The 24,973-nt window shown below is 47.4% G+C and overlaps 1 protein-coding gene across 2 annotated transcripts in view; it reads left to right on the plus strand.

Annotated features, from left to right (window-relative positions):
* Positions 1–24,973, plus strand: part of DNAJC11 (DnaJ heat shock protein family (Hsp40) member C11) — a 75,322-nt gene that overhangs the window by 46,169 nt on the left and 4,180 nt on the right. For both annotated transcript variants that reach the window (XM_025856483.2, XM_073903408.1), the window contains 7 exons: positions 9,537–9,665; positions 10,615–10,737; positions 12,017–12,090; positions 14,786–14,975; positions 15,581–15,666; positions 15,967–16,083; positions 24,400–24,555. In XM_025856483.2, coding sequence (XP_025712268.1) covers positions 9,537–9,665; positions 10,615–10,737; positions 12,017–12,090; positions 14,786–14,975; positions 15,581–15,666; positions 15,967–16,083; positions 24,400–24,555 — 875 coding nt within the window. The remainder of the gene's footprint in view (positions 1–9,536; positions 9,666–10,614; positions 10,738–12,016; positions 12,091–14,785; positions 14,976–15,580; positions 15,667–15,966; positions 16,084–24,399; positions 24,556–24,973) is intronic.

Raw genomic sequence — 24,973 nt, forward strand, 5'->3', positions numbered from 1 at the left:
CTCTCTCTCTCTCTCTCTCTCTCTCTCTCTCTCTCCCTCTCCCTCTCCCTCCCTCCCCCTCTCCCTCTCCCTCCCCCTCCCCCCCTTCCTCCCTTCCTCCCTCAAACAAAATCTTCAAAAGACTGTCAAGATGGAGAGCAGACCTGGGGCCACCAGGGGTTGGGCGGAGGAGAACTGCTCAGTAGTCTGCAGATGAGAGAGTACAAAGGTATCTTTTTGACAGTGCTCATTTTTATGTAATGGTTGAAGAAAAAAGGGTTGACTCATGAATGATTCATTGGATGGTCCAGGAATATGGTGATCCAGTGGGGTTGTAGTTTAGAAGTTGGAATAGAAGCGTTAAAGGGGATCTCTCCAGCTACTTCTGTAGTGTTTAGTTCCTTGAACCTTTGAATCTTATCAGTTGGTGATTTTTATTGAGGAGCTCAAATCCTGAGACTCTGAGTCAATCATATTCACTTGACAAGTTGTGTTACATTGTTATCAGTGTTACTTGGTTGTTTGAAGACAGTTTGAAACAGTGGGATGTGTTCCCCAGAGTCCAGGTACTTGTAGTCCGGGTGGCAGAAACTGCCCTGTAGGATAGATTAAATCTTGCAGCTCCTCAACAAGTCACAAAGGTCTCACTTGGGAATCTGTAGCTGTTGTGCTCCCACTGACAGTTTTTCAGTGTATCATGACTGTATGTAAAGGACTTCATAACTGTCATCATTGTCATCTTTTTATACGCTGATGACAGAATTAAGTACCGGAGAATGAGGGTCAGCCAGCTGTGGCCTACTGTCTAGATTTCTTCAGCCTGTGAGCCAAAAATCGTTTTTATTACATCTTAAATGGTTTTTAAGAAATCAAAAGAGGGCACCTGGGTGGCTCAGTCGTTGAGCGTCTGCCTTCGGCTCAGGTCATGATCCCAGGGTCCTGGGATCGAGCCCCGCATCGGGCTCCCTGCTCAGCGGGAAGCCTGCTTCTCCCTCTCCCACTCCCCCTGCTTGTTTCCTGCTCTCACTGTCTCTCTCTGTCAAATAAATAAATAAAATCTTTAAAAAAAAAAAAAAATCAAAAGAATATTTGTGACACATAAAAATCATATGAAACTCAAATTTCAATGTTCTTAAATAAAGGTTTATTGGAACACAGCAGCACTTATTCAGTATTACCTGTGGCTCTTTGATGCTTCGAGTGACAGCACAGACTTGAGTTGTTTCAACCGTAGTTGCCCACAGAGCCTAAAATATTCTCTGGCCCTTGACAGAAAAGGTTTGGTGACCCTGCTGTACTGAAAAATAAATGAAATGTACAAGTATTTTCCTCTGTAAACTCTTTATTTGAAAAATATGATTTAATAATAAAAGAACACAAGCCTGCATGCATTCAACTAGAAGTTGTTGGGAAAGCTCTGGCTCATTAATTTATCCAGCATTAGATCTGTTTTATCTTTTTCTTTTTCCTTATCTTTTTGATCTTCTGTCAGAATTCGGATCTGACCTTCATTCCTCAAAGCTGTGACTTCTCGTATAAAAGCATATTGCCTTGAAAGTTTTTGAAAGTGAGTTGTAAGTTGCAGCCAAACGCCTGGTTAGCACGTAGAGAAGAAAGCTGCCCAGTTCTAGTGCTTTGGCCAGTTCATTTTCAAAAGGTTATTTCCTTGAAATGGAGGAACAGCAGAAGGCAGGCATCCAAACTGCTCCTTAAAATATTAAAAGCCATGTCCTTGTGAACTCAGTGCCGTGATCACTCATCTCTAGGACAGTCCGTTTGATCAGCCGTGGCTGGCGCTGGAGCCTAACTTTCTGTGTGGCGGCTCCCGTGACCTTTCTAGGTTAGTCCTTTTCCGTAGACTTGGATCAGCACCAAAGGCTGTTGAGTCTCAAAAGTCACTGGCTCACTGGAGTATTTGGTTATTTTGGCCTTGTTTAAAGAAACAACAAAATGGTTGAAAAAGTGATGATGTGAGTAATAGTTTTTAACTTTTTAAAGGTTATTCTACCTGCTGGTGAGTCAGTTGATTGTCAGTGAGGAGTTAACACAAATATCTATCATTTTAAAAGTTTTCTTTGGGAAAGGAAATAAAACCATATTTAACATTATTCTGGAAGTTTTAAGCCAACGCAATTTGACAAATAATAAAATAGATGTAAATGTTGAAAGGGCTGTAATTTTCGGTGTAAGATGTGATTGCCTATCCTTAGAGAACCAACCGAAAACCATCAGGACTAACAAACTGAATGAGGCAGCCAGTTAAGAAACCCACATACCTAAGAGCGGTTTCTGCTGTTCCTGCCATCAGCACCTCTCGGATTACGGAATAGCCTCTCCTGCTCTCCCCGCCTCCCTCCTTCCCCCAACACAGCAGCCAGAGTGAGCCTGCAGAAACTCAGGTCAGACCAGGTCATCCTGCTTGAAGAGCTCGAAGGCTGGCATCGTTCATTGTCAGCAGAATGTTCACGGTGGCCTGTAGATGGGGTGACCATCGTGCATCAGGCAGACCAGGACATTTTGAGAGTAAAAGGGCATGCTTAAAATAATGAACGTTTTGTAGTTTTTTGAAATGTTTATTGATCAGGGCACCTGGGTGACTCAGGCAGTTAAGTGTCTGCCTTTGCTTCAGGTCATGGGTCCTGGGATTGACCCCGAAGTCGAGCTCTCTGCTTGGCGGGGAGGCTGCTTCTCCCTCCCCCTCTACCTGCTGCTCCGTCTGCTTGTGTGAGCATGCTCTCAGATAGATAGATAGATAGATAGATAGATAGATAGATAGATAGATAGATAGAGGCACCTGGGCGGCTCAGTCAGTTAAGTATCTGCCTTCAGCTCAGGTCATGATCCCGGGGTCCTGGGATCGAGCCCCACATCAGGCTCCCCACTCAGCAAGGAATCTGCTTCTCCCCCTGCTTGTGGGCACTCTCTCTCTTTCTCTCAGTCTGAAATAAAATCTTTCAAAAATAATTAATTAGTTAATTAATTAAGAATGTTTATTGACCAACACTTTTTATTATATTGGAGAACCTATAAAATGGTTTATTCAAAAACTATTTCAAAAATATTTCCTTTAGGGGCGCCTGGTGGCTCAGTCGTTAAGCGTCTGCCTTCGGCTCAGGTCATGATCCCAGGGTCCTGGGATCGAGCCCCGCATCGGGCTCCCTGCTCTGCAGGAGGCCTGCTTCTCCCTCTCCCACTCCCCCTGCTTGTGTTCCCCCTCTCGCTGTCTCTCTTCTCTGTGTCAAATAAATAAATAAAATCTTTAAAAAATTTTTTTCCTTTAAAAAATGTACTTATGTATATTAAAGCATATTTTTTAAATTATATTGATTATGTGAACATTAAAAGTAGCAGAAGCAGGGGTGCCTGGCTGGCTCAGTCGGTGGAGCATGCAACTCTTGATCTCCGGGTTGTGAGTTCAAGCCCCACGTTGGGCATGGAGCCTACAGAAAGAGAGAGAGAAGGGGGGGAGGGAGGGAGGAAGGAGGTGGGGGAGGAAGGAGAGTTATTTTTGGCATACATTCAAATACTTTTAAACAGTTTATCCGTTATATTTGTCTCTGATATTCTGTATTCTGGTTATGTCTGACCAACCACGCCAAAACTTAGTGGCACGAACAGTTTGATTTTCTCGTGGTTCTGTGGGTTGACCGGCCTCAGCTGGATGGTTCTGCTGGGGGTCTCCTCATGTGGGTGTAGTTCAGTGGCAGCTGGGGCTTGTTGAAGGTGGCATCTGCACTCTTGTCCCTCCCTTGTGGCTCTCCCCACCCTGGCTGGCTTGGCCTTCCTCAGAAGGTAGCAGGCTCAGGGGAGGTGGAGTGTTCTGCTAGCTGGCTTCCCCAGAAAGCACCTCCAGAGGCCTAGAAGAAAGTTCTGAGGCTTCCTGGGACCTAGCTCTGAAGGCTGCACCAGTCACACCCACTGCACTCCGTTGGACAGGAGCGAGTCACCGGTCCTGTGCAGAATCACGGAGAGGGCTCTGTGCGGGGGTCAGATGCCAGCAGGCAGGGCTCACAGGGAGGCCTTCTCTGGATCCTCACTCCCGCACTGGGGCAGTGCTGTTTTCCCAGAGAATGTACCTTCATTGTGGTTGTTTTTCTTCTGTAACATTGCCTACTACCTTTTTTTTTTATGATTTTATTTATTTGAGAGAGAGAGCATGAGGGGGGTGAGGGGCAGGGGGAGAAGCAGGCTCTCCACCGAGCAGGGAGCCTGATGCAGGACTCGATCCCAGGACTCTTGGGACCATGACCATGACCGATGGAGCCACCCAGGCGCCCCAGTTGCCTACCATCTTAATACATTTGTATTTAGTAAATTTGAAATTTTTAACATATTTGATTCTTTTCTATATACCATAATATTCTTTTTTTTTTAAAGATTTTATTTATTTATTTGACATAGAGCAAGAGAAAGAGACAGAGAGCAAGCACAAGCAGCGGGGAATGGCAGGCAGGGGAGAAGCAGGCTCCCTACTGAGCAAGGAGCCCAACGTGGGGCTCGATCCCAGGACCCTGGGATCATGACCTGAGCCGAAGGCAGACACTTAACCGACTGAGCCACCCAGGCGCCCTTGTATACCATAATCTTAATTGAGAAAATACTCTCAATTCTAAATTTCATCTTTGTGGAACATATACTTTGGCCCGAGTATTTTCATAGGGTATTGTCTTTTTGCCTCCATTCAGAATATTTTTGACACTTTTTTTTATAAATTGTCTTTATTTGTGATATTTTGAATGCTTCATCAAATTTAGATCCCAGCCACAAAAACACAGGCAGGCCTTTTCAATTTCATTCCATTCCAGGATAGAATATAAATTTAACTAAAGATGACAGTTCCACTAAAATTTCTTACCAAAATTGAGATAGTCCAAAATACTATTGATGGAATTTCAAAATGAAATAAACTGAGCCTTTATTTTATTTGTTCAGTTTGTCGTTCCTCAAGAGCTCAATTTCAGAGTTACGCACTTTATTTTCAGTGATTGCAGTTTCTTTTTTTTTTTTTTTTTTTTTTAAGATTTAACTTATTTATTTTACAGATAGAGCAAGAGAGCACAAGCAGAGGGAGAAGCAGGCACCCAGCTGAGCAAGGAGCCTGGTGCAGGGCTCGATCCCAGGACCCTGAGATCATGACCTGAGCCAAAGGCAGATGCTCAGCCGACTGAGCCACCCAGGCAGGCATCCCTGCAGTTTCTTATTTTAAAAGCTACAGGGTCTATTGAAAAGGAGCTCTTTAAAGCTCAGACATTCCTAATATTCAATTTGTAATACACTGACATGCTACAGATTTTTTTGTATTCAGAATCAGCTTTGGGCACCTGGGTGGCTCAGTTGGTTAAGCCTCTGACTCTTGATCTCAGCTCAGGTCTTGATCTCAGGCTCATGAGTTCACGCCCCCATGCTGGGCTCTATGGCCAGTATGGAGCCTAATTAAAAAAAAAAAAAAAAAAAGAATCAGCTTCACAAAAAATTGTTATTCTGAATACACAAAAATATTTGTACATTTTGACACTTCAGCTTAATTTTCCCTCGGTGGAATATCACAGCTTGTTTTGATACAATCATGCATCTGTGTGCACTGTAACTGATCCTAAGGCTATTTCTCCTCCATAGGTTTCTTGCTTTAATAAGACACTTTTACCATAACACTGTACTTTACGAACATTGGCATTTGAGTATCACCACAAAAACAATGTTTTATATTCATGGTAGAACTTTTTCACTTGAGTTTACAATAAAATTTCTTCTAGGGTTCCCACCCAGTTCCAGCATGGCGGATGGGGGCAGCATGCAACCAGCAAGAATTCAACTCAGTTCTAGGGGCGCCTGGATGGCTCAGTCGGTTGAGCGTCTGACTTTTGATTTCAGCTCAGGCCTTGATCTCAGGGTTGAGAGTTCGAGCCCCACATTGGGCTCCACGCTGGGTGTGGAGCCTACTTTTAAAAAATTCAGTTCAGTTCTGACACTCTCTGCGTGGAGACGGCATCAGATTCCACAGGTTAAGGGTTCATTCCTACAACACTGTAGCCACCCCCCACTTCAGATGCCTGTCACAAGCCCAAGGCTTCCGACTGACCGAGGGCTGTAGATTCCAACACCTGCCTCCTTAGAACCTTAGATTCCAAACCCACCCACCCTTCACTAGAGGGGCTTGCATGAATCAACAGCCAGGTGGAAATACACAGAGCAGAGTCTGGGGAAAGGGTACTAGACTTGCATGCCCTCTCCAGACACCCTACTCTCCCTGTACCTCCACTGTGCCCACCAGCCCTCAGGCTCTCCAAACCTGGTCCTTTAGGATTTTTACGGAGGCTTCATTGCATAGTTAGATTAAGTCATTGGCCATTCGCTGTTTCAACCTCTGGCTCCTCTTCCCGTCCTGGAGGCTGGGGGCAAAACTTGAAGGTTCCAGTCCTCTAATCACTTGGTTGGTCCTCCTGGCGACCAGCCCCCGCCCTTGGGTGGAGACCAAAAGCCACCTTCATTAACATGACAGAAGATAACATTTATCACCCTTATCACCAGAAATTGCATGGGTTTTAGGAGCAGTGAGCCAGGAGCCCTGTGGATACAAATAAGAAATATATATTTGGTCACAATACTGCACATTTATAATTCAAATCAAACCATTATTAAGACTGACTGATTTTCTGTTTGAAGCATCTGGTTAACACTGACATAAAATTGGCATCGTTAGCAGCTGTGAGGTTCTTTTGCTAATAGAACGAACACATAAATAACTATTGCTTTATCTTTCATGTGCGCGGTACAAACCTTAGAATGGAAAAATGAGTGAAATTAACAGAGAGGAACTAACATCTGATCCACAGTTACCTGTAAGTCCCTGCTGCTACACCTCACTTTCGGGCGTGGTCTTTAAGAAAGAACAGCTAACTATTGAGGAAGACTAAAGACGCTGGAGTTTGTTGAGCAGATGTAAGACTTGATTTTCATACGGTCTGAATTAACACTACGGATGGATGGTCAGTACTGAAAAACATCTCATAGAAGTTACAAATTCATCAATTTCTTGAGAAAATGGAAATTGAGTGCGTATTTTTGTTGTTGTTAAACATACACCATGTTTAATTTTATTGCTGCCTGAAGAATTTATCAAAAAAAAGTATTACGCAAAAAAAAAAAAAAACAAATGTCCTATAGATTCACATCAGCAGTTGCAGATTTGGCCCACCGCCGGGTTTTATGTGACTTAAAAACTAAGAATGGTTTGTACATTTTTTTAATCGTTGAAAAAAATCAAAAGGGGGCGCCTAGGTGGCTCAGTGGGTTAAGTGTCCAACTCTTGATCTCAGCATCATGAGTTCAAGCCCCGAATTGGGCTCCACACTGGAGCTTTTTTTTTTTTTTAAGAAGAAAAAAATCAAAAGAAAAGTAATATTTTGTGACATGAAAATTATATGAAATTCAGATTTCAGGGTGAATAAACAGAGTAGAACACAGCCAGGGTCAGTCCCTTGCTGGGTAGTTGAGCAGCTTTCCCTTCCAACAGCAGAGATGAATTTGCAGCAGAGACTGTGAGGACCCACAACACCTAAAACAGTTACGTGACCCTTCACAGAAAACACGCCACCTCCTGATGACACCTTTCAGTAGAAGAAAAACACTGGCAAGAGCACGCAGACTGCCCCCTGCTACCTTCTGCTGCAGGACCGGCCCACCTCTGTTTCCCACACATGTTCCTGTGCAGCTGCGGGCTCCCGTGCACGTGACTACCCACAGCTTCACTCATGCCGCCTGCCTGCTGTACCAGACGGGCAACAGCATCTCCCACTTCTCACACCAGCTGAGCCTGGGAGGGGGTGACCGTCCGGCCACCACACCAGCAAGTGTCCGGGCTGGGCGGAGGGTGGAGGGATGCTCACATTTCACCTGGGAAGAGAGTAGAGACGCAGGGGCACCCCACACCGGTAGACGAGACGGTGGAGGCTGGAGGTACCAAGTGAAGGCGTCGGCACCCAACCCAGTCTGGCTTCTTAGTTTAAGGGAACTAGTGATGATGATGGTAATATTTGGTTTAATAAAAAATGAAAATTTGGATAATTGCTAAACCACCAGAAACAGTAGGGTTCAACTGGCCATCTTCTGGCCAGAGCCCCCTCTCCCGCGCTCCCCGCTCTAACGTCCACGGACCACCCACACATAACCACGCACAGGCGCAGCCTCCTCTTGTGCTTTGTGCTTCCTTTGCTGCGGCCCCAGCGGCCTCGCCTCCTTCCTGCTTTCTCACTCACGGCTTTGTTCGCGTGTCCCCTTCTCGGGGAGAAAAACACATGCTCCCACTCTGCTTTTGGGGCGACAGAAATGTTCCGTGTCATGATTGTGGAGGTTGGTTTCACAAGTCTCCATGTCTGTCAGAACTCACCGAAATGTGCACTTTAGGTGGGTGCAGTTTGTGTTATTATATATAAATTCAGCCTCAATACAGTTTTTTAAAATGGGCTGCAGGGAACTGAATAAAAATGTGTGGTCAGATTTTTATATGTGGGATTAAGATATATGCCCATTTGAAAAATCTTCTGATGATTAAAAAAATAATAAACATTGATTTTCCAAGTATGAACCATTTTATATCAGTCAGCAAATTTTAGCCTCACATTTCTTGAGAGAATATGATATTCCGGGGGCGCCTGGATGGCTCAGTCGTTGAGCATCTGCCTTTGGCTCGGGTCATGATCCCGGGGTGCTGGGATCAAGCCCCGCCTCGGGCTCCCTACTCGGCGGGAAGCCTGCTTCTCCCTCTCCCACTCCCCCTGCTTGTGTTCCCTCTCTTGCTGTGTCTCTCTCTGTCAAATGAATAAATAAAATCTTTAAAAAAATAAAATAAATTTTAAAAATTTAAAAAAAATATGATACTCTTTCTCATAGCTTAATTCTCAAATTAATTTTAGAAGGTGAAACAGTTTTTCAATCTCCCATTCATTCATAATTGATTTTGTTTGCACTTTTTTTTTAAGATTTTATTTGACAAAGAGAGCACAAGCAGGGGGAGCAGCAGGGAGAGGGGGGAACAGACTCCCCACTGAGCAGGGAGCCTAACACGGAGCTCAGTCTCAGGACCCTGGGGATCATAACCTGAACCGAAGGCAGACACTTAACAACTGAGCACCCAGGAACCCCTGTTTTAGAGTTTTAAGGTAGTTTTGTGATGTTAAGAGGGTTTAGAATCAAACATTAAAATGTTTAATTCATGGGGCTTGTGTCTAGGTGGTTTCTGCATTCACCGGTTAAATCTGGAGGTGATCTGTTTAGAGCCATGAAGTGGGTCCTATTTGGGCCCTAAAAATCAAGTTGTGTGGGTCTTTTTTCTTTTCCTAACACTTATCTTGTCATTTGCCTGCCGACGTGACTGCCTTTCTGACCCCAGCAGTCGGTGACACTCTGCTGCAGTTCGGTGTGAACTGTGACATTCATGCTCCGTGGGCTGTGGGGTGGAGTCCCGCCCACACCCAGCGGACCGCCGGCTGCCAGAGTGTAGATTGTCTTTCGTTCCACAAATACCAGCCCTGCTCTGACTGCTTGTTTTTCTGCCCCAGGGGACCATCAGTGTTGGCATCGATGCCACTGACCTTTTTGATCGCTATGAGGAGGAGTACGAAGATGTGTCTGGAAGTGGCTTTCCACAGATTGAAATTAACAAGATGCACATATCCCAGTCTATTGAGGTGAAGCCCAGACACCCCCCCACCCGAGTGCAGTGAGGATCAGGTTAACGAGGCGCAGCGCACTGAGCAGCTGTGGTTTTTCTCATCTTTATTTATGAAAGGATGCAATTAGCCACTAAAAAAAATTTCCAGGCACAACCTTGTTTGTTACTGCTTTGCTGACTCGTAGCAGCATGAGTGCCAGGGGGCACTTAGCTTCCAAGGTCGCAGGGCTCCCCCAGCAGAAGTGCAAGTGGTCTGTGAGAAGTAGAGACCCAGGTCAGGGAGATTTGGGGCGAGAAAGCAGACCTCCATGGGTAATTCCAAGAACCAGCCTTAGTTTTAAGGCACACTCTGTCATGTGCAAAAAACACAATATTCAGCTGAACCCAGGATCGCTAAAATGTCATCTTTCTGCCCCCGGTTTGGAGGTAGCACTGCTGGGTGGGTCTGCTGAGGCTTATAGTTGGTCTCTGCCTCCTCAACTCTGTTTATTCTCAAGTGCATCAACCCAGAAGATGAAGTCCTAACTCTGGGAAACTTGCCGTTCTGGTGGAGCTTCCAGGTTGGCTAGTAGGGCCATGGATTCAGTCCCTTTCCCAGTGCTGGTGGCGAACAAGGACTGGAGAGTCCCAGACATCCCACAGTGAGAGGGAAGGCACATGATGAAGCCACTGTACCATCTGATGCTGTCAGTATACTAAGAACCAGCATTTAGCCCTATCTTTCCCCTGGTTTTTTGAAATTTGCCCAGTCAAGCTTTTGCAAAACATTACCTTGGTGGCCACATGCAGTTCAGATGGCCAAGTGGGAGAGAAGTGAACCTGTTGAGGTCCTCCTGCATCCCTAGACCCTGAAGCCGTGGTCATCTGCACCTTTGGCCATACACTTGAAGTGTTTTCGTTAGACTGCTGTCCTTGTGCTTCTTAGTGCTTTGACTCATTCCTTACCAGCAAATATCATTTCCTAGGCACCCTTGACAGCTACAGACACAGCCATCCTCTCTGGAAGCCTCTCAACCCAGAATGGGAATGGAGGGGGTTCCATTAACTTCGCGCTTAGACGAGTCACTTCCGCAAAGGGATGGGGAGAGGTAAGAATGTCGACGGGCGGGTCTGTGTTATCCACTGCAAAGCCTGATTTCTGAACATTCACATTCTAAAAGCCAACCCTCAAAAAGACCTAGGTTGGCCACATCATTGTACAACAGGGTACCAGATGTCAAACTTGCATGAGGTGACTGTCCCCAAGAGAAAAACATGTCTCCTACCGGAGACGGAATCCCCCGTCTGCTGGACAGCTCAGAGGTAGGATAGAGCAGCAGGATTTCCCTTGAGATGCCAACTTAGAGCAACGCAACCTCAAGAAACTCTGCATCTTTGTTCCTCTTCAGCAGAAACCTGTAGGCTCTTCCCTTTTCCTGCCCAATTCGGAAGGCAGGTGCCGCGTCAGTGCTCCGGTCCACTGATCGGTGGCCATTTGACAGCCAGCTCTGCTGAACAAATTGAACTGCGTCAAATTAACATTGAAGAGTTGCCTTGAAAGTCACCCAGACTAGTAAATGAGGCAGCCAGAACGGGCTGGACTTCCAAGGCTGAGTGTGGGACTGCTGATGGGTTAACTCTAGACTCCTGAGGACCATCTCCAGTCACCTGTGAGAGCCATAGGCAATGAAGCAGAGCAGATCGGGAACACAAGGAAGCCAGCACTGCAGGGGAGGGGGCCCTGCACCCAGCCGCAGCAGGCGGCTCTGTGGATGGCCGGGCACAGAAGCCAGTCTCCCTTTCTGACCTGAGCGAGGGAGACCATCGGAGGCCAGCAGTGTTTCCTTTGGAGGGGTCCTTTCTGAAACCTGCCTCCTTTGGATCTGTGGAAACAGTCCTCCGTTTGGTGAAAATTAGGATGAGCTCTTGAGAATCTTCCAGGCGCGCCTGGGGGGCTCAGTCGGTTAAGCATCTCTCTCTCTCTCTTTTTTTTTTTTTTTTTTTATTAGAGAAAGAGGGAGAGCACAAGCAGGAGGGGCGGCAGGCAGAGGGAGAAGCAGTCTCCCCGCTGAGCAGGGAGCCTGATGTGGGACTCGATCCTAGGAACCTGGGATCATGACCTGAGCCAAAGGCAGACGCTTTACCAACTGAGCCACCCAGGTGCGCAAGCATCCAACTCTTGATCTTGGCTCAGGTCTTGATCTCAGGGTCATGAGGTCAAGCTCCACATTGGGTTCCAAAATCTTCAAGCCCCTACTTTCAGAGCCCTGGCAAGGGCCAGTGGCTTTGAATTAAAAGAAGGAATTGTAACCGGGGTCCTTCCCTGAGACATGGGTTGCGGCTGTGAGAGTAAACCCCGCTAACACTCTCTTTTTCTCTTTTGAACAGTTAGAATTTGGAGCCGGGGATCTGCAGGGACCTTTATTTGGTCTGAAGCTGTTCCGTAATCTCACCCCAAGATGGTAAATATAGAGAAGTCCTCTTTGATGGTCTTTGTGGATTTAGCAGACTAGAACCTGTGTATTCTTTTTGTCAAGGTCATCTGGAGTTACCTCTTCTGTCCTGAAAGGTCACCAGGGGCAGATCCTGTGGCGCTGGCGGAGAGCCCAAGCAGGGTGCCTGTGGCTCAGACTCTGGACTGGCGGGTGTGGGGAAGGGTCGTCTGCCCCTCTGTGGCCCACAGTCTCCTCCTTTGTCGGAATGAGGCTCCTGCCTCTTCACCGGGGGCTGGGAGAGCCTGGAGAGACTGGAGAGAAAGCATCTTCAGGGAAGCTGGTCAGTGGCCTGAAGTATTGATGAACTTGTGGATCATTTCTTTGTCCCCGAGAATGTGTTTTAAGTTCTGGAAAGGGTCTGTATTAAACAGTGAGGCACTGGTGAGACTGCCTGGCCATCAGCAAGATGTGCAGATGCTGGAGGGTTAAGGGACACTCCCCCCCCCCCCCAGCTGCCCTTCATCTTTGCTCTTGCAGTGACATCCCACTCGTAGAACTGTAACTTGCTGCCCTTCTAGAACCACAGAGGTGTCCTTAGTTCCCATGTTGGGTTACCTTTGTGAGCTCAGCTAAAAGAACTGGGTGGAAGGTAAAATAAAATTCTCCTTACTCTGGGGGAGAAAATAAAGGAGTCCTGGGATGGAGTCTGTGTTTGAAAAGAAAGCTTTTCAATTCCGTCTGCACACCCACCCCATCCCATGAGGTAAGACCAGTCTCTGCCCTCCAGTCAGGTAGGAAAGGCACGTTCCCAGGTGGGTGGGACATAGGGTATGGAAGGTCTTGAGAAAGTGGGTGTGGCATCTGGGACAGGTGGAGACCAAGCTTGCAAACACACAGGCTGAAGGCAGCAACAGGCACGCCCAGCCCCAATGTGGGGGGTCATCCGTGTGCGGGTGAGAACACAGCTTCACAGGCCTCTGCTGCAGGACTTGGAGTCAGTGGGTCAGATGAGGATTTGCACTTTTAACCACTTTAGACAAAGAGTATACATACATGTTGTCCTAACACGTTCCAAGCACTTGTCTGCGAAGGTCTGTCTCCCCTGCTGCCAACTGAGAACACAGAGTCCTGCCCCACTCCCCACACCAGCTGAGTCGGCTCCTCTGGGAGGCCCAGGAATCTGAACTTTTACCAAGCACCTAGGTCATTCTTAGATCAGGCACATTCAGGAGACACTTCACCGAGGGAAAGCTGTTGGCCGTCTTGTTGTGGTTGAGCCTCAAAGTATCCAATGAGTGGTCACCGGCGAGGGGGGGCTCAGTCTTGCTGGTCATCGGCCTTTACAGGTTTGGAAATTGAATGTCGTCATCGTGCCCAGAGTTTATCAGACTTGAGAATGCAGATGTATAAACAGGGATGCCAGTTTGTCAATGTACGGCGTCTGCTCTCCAAGGTGCCCTGATCCTAGAGCCAGGCTATTTGCAAGTCCGGACTAGTGATCATAAGGTTGGTTGGGGGTGTAGCGTCAGCCCCGAAAAAGCAGACAGCCTGTAGAGTATTGTCCGTCTCCCAGGGCAGTGCCTGCCTTGCTGATCTCTCTTCTCTATCTCGAATCAGTCTTTCTCTAGGACATGCTGGATAAAAAGACTAAGTCTTACTACTTTAATTAAACAAGGATCTCGGTCCTTATATTTTGATTCTTTTAAATGCCACTGTCTGTCTTGAAATTCTAGGGTGACTTTGGTCTCTCTCCTCCCTGCTTGCCTCCCCTGACCCCAGTGTGGCTGAAGCAGAAAAACACAGCTAGCACCCGGTGTGACTTGAGAGAAATGAGGGAACGTTTGGGGTGGGGGTCCTGTGGAGGGGAGAAGGAAATTCTCAATTCATGGGGAATTGCTGGAAGTTTACAAAAGCACTATGATCAGAGTGCTCGTATTTGTTGTTATTTAATGGCAAAAGTGACACCTCTCGAGCTTAGGAAAGAAAGAAACCAGACTTTGGCAATCTGGTGAATGTTGGGCTATTTGCTCACCTTTTAACTTTCGGGTAAAGTGGTGTGAATTCGTCAAAATGAAATACCCCTTTTTAACCAGAAGGTGGGGCTGACTCCCTTGGAAACAAACTTCAGATGCCTTTCCAGGCAAGCGGTTTGCCGTACCAGCCTTCCAAGTGCATGGCCCTGGGTCGACACCAGAATCACGTGGGTGATCCTGAAGAATCTACTGATGCCCGGCCCCCCGCCCTGAAACTCTGACTTCATTGGTCTGGGATGGTCTCTGGGTCAGAGGTCCTCCCACTTTGCTGCACGTTAGAATCACCTGGCAGGCTTTTAACACTCCAAGCCTGTACATCGGAATGCCAGGGCGTGGGATCCGATTGTCAGTATTTTCTAGATCAGCCAGGTGATTCCGCTATGCAGCCTTCCCCCCCACAACCCTGAGGTGATTCTGACTTGCAGAAGGATTGGACCTAGTGGTTTTCGGTAGAATGGGATCAGCTGGGCTGTGCACATCAGCAGGGAGGGTTACTAGGAAGATTGCAGCAAGGCACCCTTTCACTCCCTCTCAAGGAGAGAGGCTCAATGTCCAGTTTTCCTTGTGGGGTGCCGGCTCGGGATTCATGGAAGGGAGAGTGAGCTGGGGCTCAGCCTGACAGGAAGGGGCCAAGAACAGCTGAGAACCGGGTGTCATCCAGGACCCTTTCTATCTGTATGTCCCCCCAGCTTTGTGACGACAAACTGTGCTCTGCAGTTTTCATCCCGTGGAATCCGGCCTGGCCTCACCACTGTGCTAGCCCGGAACCTGGACAAGAACACGGTGGGCTACCTGCAGTGGCGGTGGGGTATCCAGTCGGCCATGAACACGAGCATCGTCCGGGACACCAAAACCAGCCACTTCACTGTGGCCCTGCAGGTGAGGACAGAGCTGCTCCTTCGTGTGCCCCTGATGTCCCTCACCCTGGCCACCCTCCCCAGATCTGAGCACTGTGAGGGCCCTGAGGGGCTGGTTTTGTGCACACACACTCAGGGGTGTTGAGACACTGTTCTGAGGCTTCCAGGGTAGCTGTGTCCCCGTTACCCTAAAGCAAAGGGCCCCTTTCGCATCTAGTAGAAGCCCACAGAATCAGGGTGGGAGAGAGCCCGGGTTGGTAAGTGACCCCAGAGCGCAGTCGTGCACTCAGGTGCCACTGTGGTGGCCAGGGACACGGCGTGAGGGGCCCCCCACCTCAGAAGGTTGCTGCTCCTCAGCGCCCACTGCCTGCAGCTGTGTCGGAACGCAGGCTCCTTGCCTCAGAATGTGTTGTTTTCGTGCGAAGTCAGGAAACTGGGTTTTTATGTGAATTCCCCCAGTTTTTAAATATTGGCCGCTAGTCAATCTTCACACTCAGGTCGCGGCCCCTGCCCGAGAGGCCTGCCCACGATGGGCGCTCAGCAGCGCCTTCCCGCAGCACCTCGGCCGCTAGCTGTGCCTTCCCTTCTCCCCCTGCCCCCCCCCGCCGTTTCCCTCCATCTCCCCAGCTTGGAATCCCTCACTCCTTTGCACTGATCAGCTATCAGCACAAATTCCAGGATGATGACCAGACACGCGTGAAAGGATCGCTGAAGTAAGTCCTGGCCGGGCTGCTCGGCAGCAGGCCTGCGGCACGCTGGGCACAAGGTCCCGCCGGCAGAGCCGTGCGCGTGAGACGCCCGCCCGAGTCTGCGACACTGCCCGAGCGCTCCACTGCCCCCGCCTTGAGGAAGGACTGCACCGCTGGCGTGCTGGCGTTGTCCTGCTCGCTGACCGGGGTGTCCGTCGTGACCCACTCGTGGGGGTGGGGGGGGCAGGAGGGGGGCCCCGTGGGGACCGGGAGGGACGGAGAGCCGAGGGGCCCCCCCGTGCTCAGGCCACACGCTCCCTGCAGGGCGGGCTTCTTCGGGACGGTGGTGGAGTACGGAGCCGAGCGCAAGATCTCCAGGCACAGCGTCCTAGGCGCCGCCGTCAGCGTTGGAGTCCCTCAGGGCGTTTCTCTCAAAGTCAAGTAAGTGGGACTGGATCTTTCTGGCCAAGGATTATGTGGCAGCTTGTAAGTCACCCGGCTTCACCCGCGTTAAGGATGAAGGAAACTTTGCTTTGTAATTTTGTTCTTAAAGATACGGTTGCGTCTTAGGCGTGCAGGCCAGTGTCTAGGAGTCCGGAAGCCTGGTGTGCACTGAGGGTCTGCGTCCCTGCCGGCAGGGAGCCTCCACCAGCCGACTGCCTCTCTCCCTTCCCCAGGCGGCCCTGATGCCGGCCCCGCACGCCCACTCCTCGCCACCGCTGCCTGCACGCGTGATCGCCCAGGGCGCCTCAGCATGTCCCCCGTACCTGTTCCCACCCGCACAGACCCTTCTCCCCTGCTCCAGTGGCGTGCCTTCCTGCCTGCCGGCCTCTCTTTGCCGTCTGCTCACCTCACTGGCTGGTTACTTGTGTATGGTGGCATCACGGTGGGACCTGGTCCTTGTCTGTGTAGACAGCTCCCCAGGTGGCCCCGTCGGCCTGCTGGATTTGAAGCACCTTCCTGCGCTGATGACGCTCACATTTATCGCTCCGGCCTGGCCCGCCACCAGACCTCCAGCCCCTGTATCCTCCTTTCTCTTACAAATCGCTGCTTGGATCTCCACCGGCATCTCAAACGTCCCATCTCAGCTCCCGATGCTTCCAGACCTGCTCTGCCCAGAGCCTCCCTCGGTCAGGAGAGCCCCAGCCTTCCAGCTGTTCCGTGGAGTTGGCCTTGGTCACTCTTTTTCCCACACACCAAAGTTAATGCACCTCAAAACCATCTCAGCTGTCCTCAGAATGCAGCTCCTGAACGTGACCGCTCCTCACCCCCTCTCTGCCCCCACTGTCTGGGGTCCGAATCACTGCAGTACCTCCTGACCCATCTCCTTCACTCTCCACACATGCAGGACCTTTGAACGTCAGTCAGTGTTGTCGCTCTCTCTTCTTAAGGCCTCGGTGACTCCCTCAGTCCCGGGCAAAAGCCAGAGCCCTTCGGAACCCTCTGTGAGCAGAACCTCACTTCCTGCTCACCCCTCCTCTCCCATCTGCCTCTTCTCACTCCAGCCACCCTGGTCTCCACGCTGCTCCAGACAACAGTGACCCCCCTCCTGTGACCAGACTGTGTACTTGCTGTTCCTCAGTCCCTAGATGCCAGCATGGCTGATTCCTTCAATTCCCTCAGGTCTCTGCTCAGATTTCACCTAATGCCAAAACCTTCCCTCGTCACCCCATAAGAGCAGTAGCCCTCACTTTGCCGCAGGGAAACCCTTTCCATTTCCCTTGTTTATCCTCCACTGCACCGTCTCCCTCTGATCATCCGTCCACCTCCCTGGCCCTCATCAGAAGCTCTTTAACTGTGTCCACTGTGTTCTGTACCGCACTCCTGGAGCAGGCAGTTGAGAGAGCTCTGGGACATAACAGAGGGATGGACAGAGAGACAGAAGGAGGGAGGGAGAGATACAGAGACAGGAAGGAAACACATCACCCCTCATCGCAGTTTGGAGATGAGAGCCCAAGCAGGTCACCAGGACCAGAGCCACATCGGGCCTCTGTCCTCTCAGTGATCTGAGGACCCCTGAGATTTAGTAAAGGGCATACACACACACAGATTGTCTGTATTCTAATACCTTTTATTCCCAAATTGGGACCACTAACGAGACACAGTTTTCTGATTCCATTCCTGTTGTGAAATACTTCTCCCGTGAAGATATTGCAGGACATAATCTGAATTGAATTTTCATCCCAAGAATGCCACTCTCCCTCCTCGGAAAGAAACATTTTCACTTCAGCCGAGTTTCCCATGTCAGCAGGCTGAATTGTCCAGATCGTATTGCCGTATAAACCGAAGTTTTCCGGAAGGCCCCAGAGTTCAGCAATAACAGATGGTCTTTGCTAATTTTCTCTTATATTTCTGTTTATTTGGCAAATCACAGTAATTTTTGAATGTTAAACCAACCTTATATTCCTGAGGAAAACTCTACTTGATCGTGACATGTAACACTTCTTATATATTGCTTGATTTCATTTGCTAATATCTTACTAAGGATTTTTGTATCTGTGTTTATAAGGGATGCGGATTGTAATTTTCTTTTTTTTATTATGTGTTTGTCGGATTTTGGAATGAGTTATGGCAGCCTGATAAAATGAGTTAGGAAGTATTCCTTCTTTTTTTTCTGAAAGGATTTGTGTGAAAGTGGTTTGTTCTTTTTTGAGAGAGCGTGCACATACACAAGCAGGGGCAGGAGCAAAGGGGAGTGGGGGAGAATCTCAAGTAGACTCCCCACTGAGCGCAGAGCCCAACATGGGACTCCCATCTCATGACCCTGAGATCATGACCTAAACCGAAATCAAGAGTCAGATGCCCAACGTACTGAGCCACCCAGGCGCTCCCAAGAATGGTTTATTCTTCAGGTTTCATAGAATTCACCAGTGAAATCAGTTGAGACTGAATTTTCTCTGTAGGAGGGTTTTTGTGGGGGTTTTTTTATATAATTTATTTATTTGATGGAGAGAAAAAGAGAGCCAGCACAAGCAGGGGGAGCGACAGAGGGAGAGGGAGAAGCAGACTCCCGTCCTGAGCAGGGAGCCTGACATGGGGCTTGATCCCAGGACCCTGGGATCATGAACTGAGCCAAAGACAGTTGCTTTACCAACTGAGCCACCCAGGTGCCCCTGTAAGGAGGATTTTTGATAATGGATTCTTTAAGATATATATACACACACACCCAGGGATTTTTCAGTTTTCTCTTTAATCTTGTGCTAGCTTTGTTACTATGTTTTTTTCAAGGAATTTGTCCATTTTGACTGTCGAATTTCTTAGCATGAAGTTGCTCATAATATGCCCTTACCCTGGGGCACCTGGGTCGCTCAGTCATTGGGCCCCTGCCTTCGGCTTGGGTCATGATCCCAAGGCCCTGGGATCGAGCCCCTCATTGGGTTCCCTGCTCCGCGGGAAGCTTGCTTCTCCCTCTCCCGCTCCCTCTTGTGTTCCCTCTCTTGCTGTCTCTCTCTCTCTCTCTAATCTTTAAAATATATATATATAAAAAAATAAAAATAAATATATATATATGTCCTTACCTTTTTAATGTCTGTAGTTCTCTGTAGATGATCTCTGTCTTCATTCCTCAATCTGGTCATTTGTGTTCTTTCTCCCTTTTTCTTAACCAGTCTGGATGGGGCACTTAACCTTTCAAAGAACCAGCTTTGTCTTTGTTATGTTCTCTATTGTTTATCTGTTTTCTGTTTCATTGATTTCTGATCTTTTTTTCTTCTTTCTCCATACTTTGGTTTCACATTGCTGCCTTTTCTAGATTTTTAAAGCCCAGCCTTAGGTTATTAATTTGAAACCTTTCTTCTTTTATATTATAAACATTTAAGGCTTTTTTTTTTTTAAAGATTTTATTTATTTGAGAGAGAGAGAATGAGAGATAGCACGAGAGGGAAGAGGGTCAGAGGGAGAAGCAGACTCCCTGCTGAGCAGGGAGCCCGATGCGGGACTCGATCCCGGGACTCCAGGATCATGACCTGAGCCGAAGGCAGTCGCCTAACCAACTGAGCACCCAGGCGCCCAACATTTAAGGCTTTAAACCCTGTTTTACCCCATCCCACGAATTTGGAGATGTATCATTGTCATTCAGTTCACTATTTTCTAATTTTCACTTTTGGAAATACATTGCTTAATTTCTAAGTATTTGGGTTTTTCTGTATATCTGATTAGTGATTTCAGTTTAATTTCATTTTGGTCAGAGAACATATTCTGTATGATTACAGTCTTTTTAAATATATCGAGACTTTTTTATAGCCCGTGATGTAATTGACCCCGGCAGTCATGCACTTGAAAAGAGCATGTATTCTGCAGTTGTTGGGCATGGGTTCTGTGAATACCAACAGTCAAAGTGGTTGACAACATTCATCAGAAACCAGAAGTTCTGTGACTTTATTGACTTGGACCAGATTTCTGTCAGTTGCTGAGAAAGTAGTGTTAAAATCCTCAGCTATGAGTGTAGAATTCTCTGTTCCTTCCTTTGTCAGTTGTGGCTTCATGAGTTTCATCTCTGGTCGGGCTCTTTGACTTGAAGTCGGCTTTATCCGATACGTATGGCTACTGCAGGCTTCTTACGCTGTTTCTGTGGTTTATCCTTTTCTGTTTACATTTAACCTGTCACTATGTTCGTATACACGGGGTATCTCATAGCTTATATCCATTCTCACAGTTTCTTGCTTTTTAATTAGAGTGTTTGGTCCATTAATATTTTTTTTCTTTTTTTTAAGATTCATTTATTTATTTGACAGAGAGAGACACAGTGAGAGAGGGAACACAAGCAGGGGGAGTGAGAGAGGGAGAAGCAGGCTTCCCGCAGAGCAGGGAGCCCGATGCGGGACTCAATCCCAGGACCCTGGGACCGTGACCTGAGCCGAAGGCAGCCGCACAAGCAACTGAGCCACCCAGGGGCCCCTTGGTCCATTAATATTTATGTAATTATTGGTATGGTTGGATTTAGGCCTGTTATTTATGATATGTCTTCTATTCTTCCCTTCTAATTTCTTATTCTTCTAACCATCTTCTGTCTTCTCTTACTGAATATTTTTAGCGTTCCATTTTGATTTACCTATTGACTTTGTAGCTCTACTTTTTTTTTTAAGATTTTATTTATTTATTTGACAGAGAGAGGGAACACAAGCAGGGGGAGTGGCAGGCAGAGGGAGAAGCAGTCTCCCCACTGAGCAAGGAGCCTGACATGGAACTCGATCCCAGGACCCTGGGAATCATGACCCAAGCCAAACGCAGATGCTCAACCAACTGAGCCACCCAGGCGTCCCCAGCTGTACCTCTTTGTGTTGGGTTTTTTTCTTAGTGGTTGCTCTGGAGATTACATATTGTTAACCTTTTATCATCTGTTTAGACTTCATATTGTATTACTTCATATAAAATGAAAGAACCTTGAAAATCTCTAGGGCCATTTCCCCTTCCCATGTTCTTTATTCTGTACTTTCCATATGCATTATAATTACACACATTATAATCCCCACCAGAGTTATGTAATTCTGGCTTTAAATAGTTTTATATGTAGGGCGCCTGGGTGCCTCAGTTGGTTAAGCGACTGCCTTCGGCTCAGGTCATGATCCTGGAGTCCCGGGATCCAGTCCCACATCGGGCTCCCTGCTCGGTGGGGAGTCTGCTTCTCCCTCTGACCCTCTTCCCTCTCGTGCTCTCTCTCTCTCTCTCATTCTCTCTCTCTCAAATAAATAAATAAAATCTTTTTAAAAATTTTTAAAAAATAGTTTTATATGTATATATTTGTACATATATATGTGTTAAAGAAATTAAGAGGGGGAAAAGCATGTTTGCCCCCCCCTTTTTTTAAACCATTTCCAATGTTCTTTATCCCCTCCTAAAAATCTGATTTTCCTTCTGCTATTTGTTTCTTTGGCCTGAAGAACTTTCTTCAGCTTTTCTTACAGTGTAGGTCTATCAGTGATGACCTTAGTATTCTTTTTTTTTTTAAGATTTTATTTATTTATTTGAGACAGAATGAGAGAGAGAGAGAGAGAGTACATGAGAGGGGGAAGGGTCAGAGGGAGAAGCAGACTCCCTGCCGAGCAGGGAGCCCGATGTGGGACTCGATCCTGGGACTCCAGGATCATGACCTGAGCCGAAGGCAGTCACCCAACCAACTGAGCCACCCAGGCGCCCGACCTTAGTATTCTTTACCAAGAAAGTATCTCTAGTTTTTCTTTATTCTGCTTTTATATCTTGTTAATTTATTATATTTTATCTAGATGTATCATTTTGTTTTTTATTTTGCATTATATTAACCTAAAATAATTTCATTGTGGGCATTCCTACCCCAGAACTAAGCTGTTATCATTGCTGTAATTTTTAAAGTCAAGCTTTATTGATGTAAAATTTACATAAATTAAAATTCATCTGTCTTATTTTGCAATCGTGGGAGTTTTGACAATCCCATAAGTCATGTAACCACCACCACAATCAAGATACAGCACATTTCCATTGTCCCCCATAATTGCCTCCTGGCCTTTGTGAGGTCCCCTAGGCCCTTGGCCACTGGTCTGTTTTCACTCCCTATATTTTTGCCTTTTTCAAAATGTCATATAATTGGAATCATACAATGTGAAGCCTTTTGTGCTTTCATGAGCATAATGCATTTGAAATATCTCCTTATGGTTGCATACATCAGTAGTGTATCCCTTTTTCTTGTTATTTGGCATTACATTGTGTTGATCCACCACAGTTTATCTGCTTATCAGTTTACAGACAGTTCAGTTATTTCCAGTTTTTAGCAATTACAAATAAAGCCAGTACACATTCACATACAGGCTCGGTGTGAACGTAAGTTTTCATTTCTCTTAGGTAAATACCTAGGGGCAGGCATGCTGAGCCAAATGGGAGATATGTGCTCTCCTTGGTAAGAAAGTACTTTCCCCCCAGCAGCCTGAGAGAGCCCTGTGGCTCCTCACCCTCACCAGCCCTTGCTACGGTCCTCTTGTGTGCTCGGGCTGCTCCAGCAGGCGCGTGAGTGTGTCCCACTGTGGTTTCGATTTGCGTCTACCTGATGTCCCAGATGGTGAACATCTTTCCATGTGCTTACTCGCCATCCGTATCTTTTTTTGTTAGTAAAGCCTTCCTTCAAATCTTTTGTCCGTTTTATTATTGGGTTGTTTGGTTTCTTACGTTTTGAGTGTTCTTCAGTTCTGGAGTTGCTTTTCTTCTGAAGGCTATTGTCCCTGAGTACGGAATTCAGGGTTAACAGATCTGTGCTTTCGGCACTCTGAAGATGTTATCCTACCAGCTTCTGGCCTACAGTCTTTCTGATGACACATCAGTGGTCATTTGAATCATTATCCCCCTGAGTATGATGTCTTTTTTTTTCCCCTACATACTTTTTGTTTTGCTTTGGTTTTGGGTTTTGTTTTGTTTTTTTAACTTTTTTTCCCAGCAGTTTGTACCTACAATGTACCTACATGTGGTTTTTGTTGTATTTATGCCACTTGGGATTTGCTAAACTCCTTGCATCTGTAAATTTATGTCCCACATCAAATTTGGAACTTTAAGGCCATTCTTCAAATCTCAATTCCTGCCCCATTCTTTCCTCTCTGGTGCCCTAATTACTTACCTCTAAACCTCTTGATATAGTTCCAGCGGTTTCTGAGGCTCTGCCCATTTGCCTTCAATATTTTTCTCTTTGTTCTTCGTAGTGGATAATTTCTGTTGATCTGTCTACAAGTTCACGGACTGCTCTCACCTCCAGTCTGCTGTTAGAGCCCATGCAGTGAATACTGTCTTTGGGCATAAAGTAGCGCCCTAAAATCCTTCCTTCCCCGCTCATTCCAGTGTCTGGGTCATCTGGGGTCGGTCTTGGTTCGTTAGCTTTTTTGCTTGTTGTATACCTAGGTGTGTAGAGTCGTTTGTATTGGGTATTGTGAATAGTACAGTGTAGAGGGTCTGTATTCTGTTACGATTCCCAAAAAAGTGTTCATTTTTCCTTTTCAAAGGTAATCAACTTGGCAGAAGTCAGACTGTGAACTGGGACTGATAGACCGGGATCGGCTGGGGATTTGTGCCACATTTATACAAAGAACTTGGGGCTCTGATTTCCCTTGTTGGGGGACCCCCACTTCCCAGCTGCTATGATTGCCTCAGACTCTGAGCTGTGGGTCTTCAGTCTCCTAGGACTGCAGATTTCTTTCCAGTGTTAACCATCCACACGGTAGCAGCTAAGACTTGCCGTTGGGCTCAAAGCTGTCAAAAAAAACAGGAAACGGTGTGTTTGCACGCTCTAGACTCTGAGCCCTCCTGTGTACCCGCTGGCCCGCTTTGCTCTCCAGTCCCCGAGAGTCTTTGTTGCTTGTGGTCTGAGTTGACAGTGGTTACCTGTGGGATGGCTGGTCCAACAGGAGCCACTCAGCCATTACTAGAAGCAGAACCTCCTTAATCTGCCAGCTTTGGAAGTCTTCACCCACTTTTTTCAATGAGATAAATTGAGGGCGGAGAGGTCTCTGTCTCCAGGACCCCGGGAGGTGCCCACTCCTGTCTTCTAAGACCACCTTCACTCTGGACAGGTAGTAGTCACTGCTTTGCCTGTGAGGTTAGCTGGTAGGGGACCTTTCTTCTGTCACAGACATCAAGTCTAGCCGCTAAACTTTGGAATAGGGACCAAAAGGTGTGTAGATTATGAAACCAGCTGTAACTGGCGTTCTGTGTATCCGAGCATTCTCGTCCTGTGGCTGAGACCTCCGTTACCCTTCCCTGGAAACCTGACTCATCTTGGGTGTTCTGTTTCGTTTTTGTTTTCAGGCTAAACAGGGCCAGTCAAACTTACTTCTTCCCTATTCACTTGACGGACCAGCTTCTTCCCAGCGCCGTGTTCTATGCCACCGTGGGGCCGCTCGTGGTCTACTTTGCTCTTCACCGTCTGGTCATCAAACCATACCTCAGGGCTCAAAAAGAGAAGTGAGTTCCTAACATGTCACGGGGACATCAGTAAACAACTCTGTGCCTCAGTTTTCCTGTCTTGTAGATGGATATGATAATTGTAGAACCTACTCAGAGGGTCACTAGGAAAATTAATTCATGCACGTGAAGCCTCAGCACGGCGTCCGGCCCATGGCGGGTGCTCGGCCGGTGCCGACTCTGCTCCTTAGCGGCCCTGCTGCTGGGCCCCCTGCACTCGTCCCTCCTACTTCCAGAAAGGGTCCGAGCTAGTTTACAAAATTGTGCAGACTCTACACCATGACCACAAGAAATAGAAAGGCCCCGGTCCTCATTCTAACCATTTCTTTTCCTGGCACTGAGTTTGACAGGAGTGGGTTTGAGTTCTTACACACAGGCGTGCATTAACCACAGTCTTGGAAGTTACAGAAACGTTCAT

This window comes from Callorhinus ursinus, unplaced genomic scaffold (genome assembly GCF_003265705.2).
Source record: "Callorhinus ursinus isolate GAN/ISIS: 27379988/994484 unplaced genomic scaffold, GSC_fseal_2.0 scaffold18, whole genome shotgun sequence".
NCBI classification, from domain to species: Eukaryota; Metazoa; Chordata; class Mammalia; order Carnivora; family Otariidae; genus Callorhinus; species Callorhinus ursinus.